The 10,112-nt window shown below is 40.9% G+C and overlaps 2 protein-coding genes across 2 annotated transcripts; one reads left to right on the top strand and one right to left on the bottom strand.

The window, feature by feature from the left end:
* The first annotated feature begins 1,465 nt into the window (after positions 1-1,465).
* On the top strand, positions 1,466-6,458 carry LOC102193934 (syntaxin-2-like). Its single transcript, XM_005729267.1, has 9 exons — positions 1,466-1,522; positions 1,836-1,880; positions 2,194-2,293; positions 3,163-3,237; positions 3,630-3,691; positions 3,851-3,959; positions 5,399-5,472; positions 5,587-5,724; positions 5,813-6,458. The coding sequence occupies exons 2-9, from the start codon at positions 1,842-1,844 to the stop codon at positions 5,984-5,986; spliced, it is 771 nt and encodes a 256-aa protein (XP_005729324.1). The 5' UTR covers positions 1,466-1,522; positions 1,836-1,841; the 3' UTR covers positions 5,987-6,458.
* A 1,283-nt stretch (positions 6,459-7,741) lies between these two features.
* Positions 7,742-9,649, bottom strand: pgam2 (phosphoglycerate mutase 2 (muscle)). The gene is made up of 3 exons (XM_005729266.1): positions 9,118-9,649; positions 8,832-9,012; positions 7,742-8,222 (listed from the first exon to the last, which is right to left on the bottom strand). Exons 1-3 carry the CDS (start codon positions 9,532-9,534, stop codon positions 8,053-8,055), a joined length of 768 nt encoding a protein of 255 aa, XP_005729323.1. The 5' UTR covers positions 9,535-9,649; the 3' UTR covers positions 7,742-8,052.
* Positions 9,650-10,112: the final 463 nt, after the last annotated feature.

Genomic DNA, 10,112 nt, shown 5'->3' with positions numbered 1-10,112 from the left:
AGTTTCTGGTAAGTTTGGAACATTTTTGAGGTTCATTAGGCCTGTCATGTTCAAGGACACTCCAACATCCAGACTGGATCAGACCATGACTTCCAGATTAATAGCCTGTGTCCTCCTGAGACATAGCTACTTCTTAATGATATAAGGTGTCACGGAAATCATTATGAGTTTACTCAGTACATTCTTTTCGTTTCCTCTTGATGGACAAATTATTAATATGTGCACATGATATGAAAGTAATGTTAACCTGTTTCTGCTATCCACGCAAAAGAGACTAAGAAGAGATAAGTAGTGTCATGACACTGTAATATGATAAATTAGGATTATCGGTTGCTGTGTTTATGTTGGGCAGGGTTTTTTTTTTCAATAGGGCAATTTGGGGCTGGATAATACAATGAGCCAACCACAGCTGGGGGCTCATCCAAAAGTCAAATACAATTTTTAATAAAACAACAACAAACAAAAAAAAAACAATTCAAAAAGGGAGGGATTTTTTTCTCATTTACTTAAAAATTACTAGGAAGCTATAGGTTAGCTGAAGCAGCTAACAGGACATAGAAAATGGTTTAGCTAACCCTTATGACCTGTAAATAAGGAGCCAGGCTGCCCTCACCAGTGCAAGGTCTTCTGCAGCTCACCAGGGAATACTTTTTGCCCAGCTATTTTATTTATTTGTTTTTGACAAAGAAAACTTGTATGTATTCATTTTCTATAAGTGGACACATCCTAATACCATGCTTTTTCTAGAGAAAAGCTCCCTGAACTCTTGCATGTATTATTATTTTAACACTCATCCTGTGTGAACAATTGCAACAGATACTGAGGGAAGTGGCAAGTGACGCTGGGTGAGGAAGCAGAGGGGGAGATATCAGCTGTGTGTGTGTGTGTGTGTGTGTGTGTGTGTGTGTGTGTGTGTGTGTGTGTGTGTGTGTGTGTGTGTGTGTGGACATACTGTTATTCTATGACCATTTCTATTTCATATGAGGTAATTTAAACATTTTGGTGCACTGTGATGGTTACATTCTTCAGTGAAGTAGAGTGCACTCGATGTAAAACTATTCTGTGTACAGTATGTACACATTCCAGTGTGATTTGAGTAATTGTTGAAGGGGACAAAAAGACCTGCCCATTAAAACCAGTTAGCTAGGCCTTGTTACCAAACATTTGTAAAGGTGTTTGTGGGTATTGGCCAATTACAAGCTATGCCCTGGCTGCAGTTAACCGCACAGCATACAGTATGTTAGCACTGGGATTCGTACTGGTTAACTCCCGTGTAGGAAAAGCCTTTCAATCCCCTAAATCTCACTCCCTGGTATAGTTCTAATGCTAAGTCTCGGTGAACTACAGTAAACAGACGGCAGGTGCATCACTCCCACACCTGCTCCGGAAGTACAGTACCTTTAGCCGCAGGACAGGCTCTTTGTTTGCTTTGTTGTGACGGTAACGCGCCTGCGTGCCAGCGCACTTTATTACACAGGTGAGCTCATCGAACTGTGCTAACAAGAGGAAGGGCAGAGAGCAGGTGAGGCCGAGCCTTATCGCCAATACCGAAAGTAACAGTATTACGAGGGATTCTTCTTTTTGTCGTTGTAGTCACCGTAATGCCGACCGTGTGTTAGCCGTTTGGTAGGTTTTCAAAAGGTTTTTAAAGTTAAAAAACTTTCTCGGAAAAAAGCCTACATCCAGTTTGTCTCGCTTATACCAGCAGCGCGCTTTGTGTTTTGTTTTTTAGTATTAGATATTAATGCTAAAACATTCAAGGGATTTTCCCTGTAAAGGTGGTGTTTTTCAGATCTCTTTAACGGATTAATGTCATTTTTCCTCACCTGTAAAAGGACGAAATGACGGCCACGAAAGACATGGAGGATTTTTTCAAAACGGTAAACATGACACAGCTTTGAGCTACGCTGTTCTTTCTGAAATAGCTCAAATTTCATATGTACAATATTTTAAAGGCAATACTTAATACATAGGTTAACTGTCATAGACTGTGTAATTACATTTAAATGTGTAATTTCTGGCAGGGGTTGTCTGATAAACGTGTGTTCATTTTGCTAGAAATGTGTTAGCCTCACAAAAGCAAAGTACCATGTGTGCTGTCAGACCAGTTCCCACCACCATACCCCATATAATATTTTCATGTTGTGTGTTCCAAGCTGTGTAACAGTAGTGTTTGCATCCATGCATGTGTAGGTGGGGGAGGTGAGAGGCCTCATTGAAAAAATCTCCTGTCAAGCAGAGGATGTGGAGAGAAGACAAGCTGCCATCCTTGCTTTTCCGAGTCAAGACAAGAGTAAGTGCTGATTTTTATTTTTATTTTCAAAAAGAAGCAAGGACAAAAGTGAATTCTTTGTTGTTATGCTGAAGCGTTCAAACGGTCTCAAATTCTCCTTGTCACACAACAGCAACAAGAAACACACACAACAAAGAGTCTAAACAGCCTTTGACAAACACACCTGCAGCTGTTTGTACAGCAACAGACTTGGTAAATGTTACACAGATCAACATGCTTAGGAAGTTTAGATATAGCTTCAAAATCTGCATATACTCACACACATATACACCCACAGATGGAGATAATAACAGTGTAGCGTGCAAAAGGTCACTAGGTACCTCAAATTAAACCGTCTCCAGCTTGTGGTGGTATTCTTTACACACCATTATTAAGAAATGACTTGTTGTGCTTATAGCAGCGGTGCATTTTGTAGTTTATTTTTGAGTAGACAATATTAATACTCAAAAATGCAATTTCACTGGCCTCTCTAAGATGCTCTTTTTATTCCTACTCATGTTACTGACCCAGTGTCAGTTCCCCAGCTCTTTCTTCTTAGTACCACTTACCTTTTATTTAACTTTTTTTAACATTTTCTTGTCCTATCCCAATTTTGAGACATAAAATGAGTAATGTTTATTTTAAATTGTACATTTTCTGTTATGAATAAAATATGTTTATCAGATTTGCTGATCAATGCATTCTGTTTTTATTCACATTTTGTACAACATACCAACTGTTTTTAAAATTGCAGATATAATATGAACATCACAAAATCACTATATATAAAACTTAATCCTTTTTGACACCCGTGGTGTCTGTCTGTGGTGATATTCACCACACACAGTAGTTATTTCCTCTGTGGACTGAACTTGTTTTGTTCTTCCCAGGAAACAAAGATGAGCTGGAGTTGCTGAACAATGAGACCAAGAAGAATGCTAAGTTAATCAAAGCAAGGCTAAAATGTAGGTGGACACATTTTTTTGTAAAGCACTGCAAAATTAGCTTTTATGCAGTGTAAGTTTTTGGCATGCTTCAGTGCAGTTAGATAAAATTTATCTTTTTTTTTTAAATGAATAATGCATATTTAGCTGTGTTGTTATTGTTTAATATAATGAAATGGGGAGGATCAGTGCAGCTGAGTTCCTCATACAGTGGGAATAGTTTGTAACACAGGATTTGACTTGTAAATGTGTAAAAAGGAAGTGTGGTGTAGCCCACTCAACATGCCTTTTGTAAACAAGCTGACAACAACACTGAGCTCTTTACTGTAACTGCAGAAAAGGACTGTGACATAGCAGACTTTGTTTAGTTTCCACTTGGTCCTGTATTCATGTTAGATCGGATTGTTTTTCAGCAATGCAGAAGCCTGGGGATGAGACCGGAGCTACAGTAGCCCAACGTATTAGGAATAACCAGGTGTGCAAATAGTTTTATTTCCTGTCACAAACCAGGTGCAAAATGATTGTCTGACACTCCTTTGCAGTTTCAAACACGCCCGGCAAAATTACTCCTGACAGAGGTCTCTTTATTGACATTTGAATTGATTCACTTCATTCTCTGGCTCTCTTTCAACAGCACTCGTACTTGACTCGGTGGTTTGCTGAAGTCATGAAGGGTTACCATGAGGCACAAATTTCCTTCAGAGAAAAATGCAAGGCAAAAATTCAGAGACAGCTGGAGATTGGTAAGTTGCCAAATCTAAAAGGGAGCACTTGTCCCTCCTCACCCTCACGTCAGGTTGTGTAAATGGATTTTATTTCATACACCAGTCCATACTGCATTGAATGGAGGGCGCTTCTGCCAATGCTTTACTAGCAGGAAAACCTACACTAGTGTAAGTCACTGTGAGGGTGTTTGCATAGTAATAGCACTTTGGATAATAAGCTGGTGTCATTTTGGAGCAGCAATTTACAGTCTACAGTTTATGGTCAGAGCTCTATTGTAAATAAGTGTCAGGTTCATTGTTCTTTCTCATGACTCACTACTTCACAGTATTATAACCAGCTTTCTATTATATGTCATGTTCACAGTTTTTTCTCCTTTTGTAGTCTGAAGTTATTTTGTACATTTAAACAGTAAAGCAAACTGTCCTTTCAATTCCTGTTAAAAACAGTGCTGCCTTACAGTTTACATGCACTCACAAACTACTTTATTAGATACACTTTATTATTATCTAATAAAGAGACTGGACTAACTTTCACCTTAATTCTTCATGGCTGCCAGCCCATCACATTCAAGGTTCTATGTGTTCTACATTCAGAGATGTTTTTCTGCATGTTGTAATGAGAATGATAATTTGAGTTACTGTTGCGTTCCTATCAGCTTGAAGCAGTCTGGCCATTGCCTCTGTCCTCAGGCATCAACAAGGCATTTTTGCCCAGAAAACTCATGGGGTATTTTTTTGGCCTATTCCCTAAAAAAACCCTAGAGATGGCTGTGTGGGAAAATCTCAGTAGATCAACAGTTTCAGACTAGCCAGTGTGACACCAACAAACATGTTACATTCAAAGTCACTTAAATCACCTTTTTCCACATTCTGATGCTCAAACACAGGTCACCTTGTCCATGTCTGCATGTCTAAATGCATGCACTGCGTTGCCATGTGATTGGCTGAATAAAGAGTTATGTTAAAAAGATGTTGAATAGGTGTACCTATAAAGGTGGCAGGTATGCTATGGTAATTGCCAGTATGTTAATGCCATTAAATTTGATTTTTTTTCCTTCAAATCTGCAATTAATATTGTACTAAGCAGCTGGCAGGGTGAACCTCTGTTTAATAAGCACTCATACATGCGGTTCCCCATGATGACATCTAGAATAGTTACAGGGTGCAGTGTATCTGTGAAAACTGTTTTTAAGTGTAGTACTTAAGCTGCTCCACAGTACGATACACTGTAATTTAAATGTGCAGTAGTACGTTTAGTAAACAGACTAATGTAAATCATTATAGCAGTAAGTAGAAGTTGAGGTGTAATTGCGCCATCCTGTGGTGACTATCTAACTGGCATCCTTGGCAGCACAAAATAAGTCTTGCTCTTTGTCTGTTATTTATTTAGTTGTTGTTCAATAAATTAAGTTCCACAAACATGATGAAACTTATTTAGTATCTTTTGTTACTTTCAGTGAATAAAAGCACTACAGGTAAAGAGTTGGAGGAGATGTTGGAACGTGACAATCTTGCCATCTTCATATCTGATGTGAGTGGAATCCAACATTTTTTTTTGGGGGGTTACTCAGATAAGCAGTTTTTGTAGGTTTGAAGCCATTTATATGATAAATCAAACACAGCTTGAGCATTTTCTCTTTCGCAGATCACCTCTGACAGTCAGATTTCCAGCCAGGCTTTGACTGAGATTGAACTTCGCCATCAGGAAATCCTCTGCCTCGAGTCCAGCATTAAAGATCTGCACGAGATATTTGTTGACACTGCCATGATGCTGGAACTCCAGGTAAAACAAGCTACCTCGCATGGGAATGTTTAATGAAGATTAATGTAACATATTTGTGAATGACATTCATGTTTTTTTCTTCTCCCAGGGCGAGTTAATCAACAACATAGAAAGAAATGTCACAACTGCTGCAGAGTATGTAGACAGATCAAAGGAAGAAACAAGCAGAGCTGTTGACTACAAGAAGAATCCTTATAAGATAACATTTCTGCCGAACTTCATGAAGTCCCTCAAGAAAAATAGTGCCCCTGATCCTGTGTGAACAGTGACTACACCAAATGTCCTGGTGTGCATTGAAGTCAGTTTTATCTGATTTATGTTGCCTGTGTGCCCCTCAGGCTCCTTTCTAAAGGATTTTGATGACGCTGTTGTTTTATTAATGAAAATAATTCATTTGATAATAGTAAAACGATTCTGTGGACAAGGCAGCAGCTTCCTAACACCACGTTCAGTCAGTGTATTTAGATTCCTAGTCCTCAGGGTTTACGTTGTAGAAATGGCAAAACAGCCCCTTTTATGTTTTCCTTCAGTCTCTTATTTAGCCAGTAGGTGTCATGACAACACTACAGTGTTCCTTCTCTATTTGCTGCCCTTTAAAACTATGGTGCTGCATATTGTGTTGTTTTGTTTTTTTAATGTTTGTTTTTTAATGGTTTAATATAGCACTGTGTTAAAGTGAGAAAAAATGTCTGTAAACTGACCACGCCGATCTCAAAATAAACCTGTGAGGAATGGTGCGGTACTTAATTCATGGGTCTTGTATTATGATAGCACAAATGAAAGAGGAGAAGGGATTGCTTTGATGATTGAAGGTAGAACACAGGCAAAATCATATTTATAATGTAAGTGAAGGTCAACTTTAAGTTGATTTGGTTCAGCTAAAAAGCTATATGTTGTTTTTAGTGCGCACAGTGGCGATCCATATTATGGGCAATAGTAGCAGAAACATTCATTCAGAAACATTTGGATGACTGATTAGAAGGTTAGGATTTCAAGCTTCCCTATACCGTAATGTTAAGCACTCAGCCTTCTCTTTAGCAGCACTCCATACTCTGACCTCAGTTTGCTAACAAGATGAGAATGTGCGACAATCAAAAAGAATGTTACTGTGGTGTAACTTTGTGAAAAAAAACAAAGGCTTGCATTCGAATGCTGTCGCAGGCCTGAAGAATTTCTCCTCACATAAAATCACTTCAAGGGGACAACTAAACAGTCTGGATGTACTTGCAGGAAGATGACAAAGCGTCTTATGCTATTAAGCCATGAAAACAACTTGTACAGGGATGAACCATTCTTCCAAAGGTTGTCTTGGTTGGGGTTTGGCCAAAATGACAGTTCAGCATCTTCCTATGGTGCTGCACTGTGTGGAGATTTATTGATGGGGGAAGCCAGAAGATGATGTATGATGATGTCACTGTCATACTCACTGAACAGTTCAGCAAGCTTGTGTAAACTGAGGCATTGTCATCCTAGAAGACACTGCTCCCATCAGGATAGAAATGTTTTTCTGCACAAAAAAGGCACTCGGAATAAATTTGCATTAATTTTCAATAACACTTTGTCAAAAGGGACAAGTCCACCCAAAACCTTCAAGAAAAATCTGGAAATGTCTGCATTTATGTTTCTCCCAATGACTGCAGTCACTTGTCTGTACTGACTCTTACCTGGGCCTTAAGTGCAATAGGTACCTGTTTAAAATTATTGCGTGTGTTCGTTTTTCAGTGAGATCTGACTGGGGTGGAGGATGAGCAAGCATATTCCTTCATAATGGGAGTGCTGCCAGGTTGAACCCATTGACTTATCCATTAGGCTGCGTTTCTCGCTCTCTTCCCCCCTCCCCCCCTCGCTACAGCTCCTGGATAAGATTTCACAGCACCTTTAGCACTTTGCTGAAAGCTCGGATTTTCAAAGAGGGAGGGAAGAAGGATGGGAGATAAGGATGACGATGTAATTTAAAGACACAAAAAGAGAAAAGAGGTGCAAGAAGATAAGGAAGACAATGAAACTGATACAGCACTACATAAAAAGATGGTTTCTTTATTGGTTGCGCCAGGTTGGCGAGGGCCCACAAGATAGGGCTTGGCCACAAAGGACTGAGTGGTGTGTGATGACATCAAATGTTAGGCCCTGCAGTTTTGCTTTGAAAGGTCATCCCTGTGTTTGTCATTTAAGCAAACAGTAAGCTAATGGGCTGAAAGTGGCCTGTCTCCAAAAGAACCATTAAACATTTCCCCAGTTGGAATGGACAACAAGGATCTACTAATAGATTAGAGGAAAAGGTTGAAGGTGGGTAACAGTCTCTTTTTCTGCCTCTGCAAGGAGTCTGGCTTATTTCTTCGCTTTGCCCTGGGCAGCTACAGCCTCCATGGCCTTCTTTACAGTTTCCTCATCACCGAGGAAAGACATGGGCTTAATGGGCTTCAGGTTGGCATCCAACTCATACACAATTGGGATTCCCGTGGGAAGGTTCAGCTCCATGATGGCTGCATCAGACATACCTGGTGATGCAAGCAGACAGAGCAGATGAAGACATGCGGAGATCAGCATCAGAGGGCTGTAACTGATACAATACACTGTACTGTAAGTCTGTCAGAATCCCAGCAACATAGACAGGACAACAGATGGACAACAGAAAAAAAAAGTAAAGCATGTTTTCTTTATATCTCAGTGTATTTTAAGTTCCCTCAGGTCTGCATCTGTCTTTCAACACTGGACCTGCCACTCCTATCTGACATTTACTATTGCCCTTGAAGCTCTTTAAAACCCTTATCCGTCTCTGGGCTGCTCCTTGAAAAAGTACAACCTTTCTACATAAAGGTCGTGACTGTAATGGGAACCAAGCTCATGACCCTCTACCCTGTCCCTGAGATCTGGTGTGAGCCTCTGCTGCTATTTATAGACAATCCACAACTCTTGTCTGTATGTGTGTAAAGTCTGTGTAAGTGTGTGACACTGGCTATTCAGGTCAACTTTCTGCAGAAGTCTTTGGCTATCATGAAAGAATTTCACTGTTAAGTGTTCTGCAGTGTCATTTTTTAAGTCACTCTATCTACTGTGTCCGACCTTCTCATTCTTTTCTTTTTGTAAACTTTGTCCACAGTGCTTACCCTCTAAGTGCTTGACAATGCCACGGAGGCTGTTCCCATGGGCAGCAATGATGACATTCTTCCCAGCTTTGATTTCAGGAACAATGACTTCATTCCAGAAAGGCAGAGCGCGGGCAATGGTATCTTTAAGTGACTCACATGTGGGCAGCTCACCAGGCTTCAAGCCTTTGTAGCGCCGAGACTGGAGGCAAAAACAACACCGCAAAGTACAAAAGCTTAATAACTGACAGCACTCTCAAGCAAATTCTGGAGCTCTTTAAGCTAAGCTACTTTGCATTTGTCTCACCTCGCTGATGATTTTGTGATAAGGGTGGTCCTTATCCATGGGTGGAGGTGGGATGTCAAAGGAACGACGCCAGATCTTCACCTGCTCTTCACCGTGCTTTTCAGCCGTCTCCGCCTTGTTGAGCCCAGTGAGGCCTCCGTAGTGGCGCTCATTCAGACGCCAGGTACGAATCACAGGCAGCCACATCTGGTCTGTGCCCTCCATGATGGTCCACAGGGTCTTGATGGCACGTTTCAGCACAGAGGTATAGCACACATCAAACTTCATGCCTGCCTCCTTGATAGCCTGGGCACCACGCTTGGCCTCCTCCACTCCCTTTTCACTGAGGTCAGCATCGAACCAGCCACAGAAGCGGTTCTCTTGGTTCCAGGCGCTTTCGCCGTGGCGGACAATAACCAAACGATGGGCGGCAGCCATGCTTAATACTATTTCCCTAGATTTTTACTTAAACCAGACACAGAGCCCTCAGCCCTCCTAAGTTGTGGACACTCACACACACTCTGGCTGACCAACAGTAAGCCCAAGGCAGCATACCACATCCTTTTTATAGCAACCTGGATCATGGCAATGCCTAGCAGACAGGCCTTCTTTACTTTCCCCCTGTGAGAGGCCTTCATACTCTGATGGACACACTGGGAGGACCAATAGAGCCAGGCCTCTATCCTGGGACATGTGGTGTCTGGGAAGGCCAGAGGTCAGATACTGATCCAGAATAGCAACATGACTTTTAAACTGACATCTGTGCAAGAAAAGTGTAAAGATCAGAGTTGGAACCTCATGCTCAGATGAAGCATTTCCTCACTCTTCAACTCACTGCACAGTGAAGATTTTGTATGTTTAGTAAATATTTGTCCACAGGGCATTTGTTGTGTGGGCATAACAGTGACTATATGACTCATGTAGGTCCTCTGTGTTCCAGTATGGCTGGAGAAATTCCATTTTCAGTGTGTCACTAAACAGCTGCATACAGTAGCTGCCAGTGCCAGCAGAAAAAT

This window comes from Pundamilia nyererei, unplaced genomic scaffold (assembly GCF_000239375.1).
Source record: "Pundamilia nyererei isolate P.nyererei 1_Seehausen unplaced genomic scaffold, PunNye1.0 scaffold00032, whole genome shotgun sequence".
NCBI classification, from domain to species: Eukaryota; Metazoa; Chordata; class Actinopteri; order Cichliformes; family Cichlidae; genus Pundamilia; species Pundamilia nyererei.
This window is presented reverse-complemented; position numbering and strand designations above follow the sequence as displayed.

Excerpts from the sequence above, each read along its gene's own strand:
- pgam2 (XM_005729266.1), bottom strand. The coding sequence starts at position 9,534 with ATGGCTGCCGCCCATCGTTTGGTTATTGTCCGCCACGGCGAAAGCGCC. Across the intron at positions 9,013-9,117 it reads ATCACAAAATCATCAGCGAG|TCTCGGCGCTACAAAGGCTT; the intron begins GTGAGACAAATG and ends TTTTGCCTCCAG. Across the intron at positions 8,223-8,831 it reads CATTGTCAAGCACTTAGAGG|GTATGTCTGATGCAGCCATC; the intron begins GTAAGCACTGTG and ends TTGCATCACCAG.
- LOC102193934 (XM_005729267.1), top strand. The coding sequence starts at position 1,842 with ATGACGGCCACGAAAGACATGGAGGATTTTTTCAAAACG. Across the intron at positions 5,473-5,586 it reads TTGCCATCTTCATATCTGAT|ATCACCTCTGACAGTCAGAT; the intron begins GTGAGTGGAATC and ends TCTCTTTCGCAG. Across the intron at positions 5,725-5,812 it reads CCATGATGCTGGAACTCCAG|GGCGAGTTAATCAACAACAT; the intron begins GTAAAACAAGCT and ends TTCTTCTCCCAG.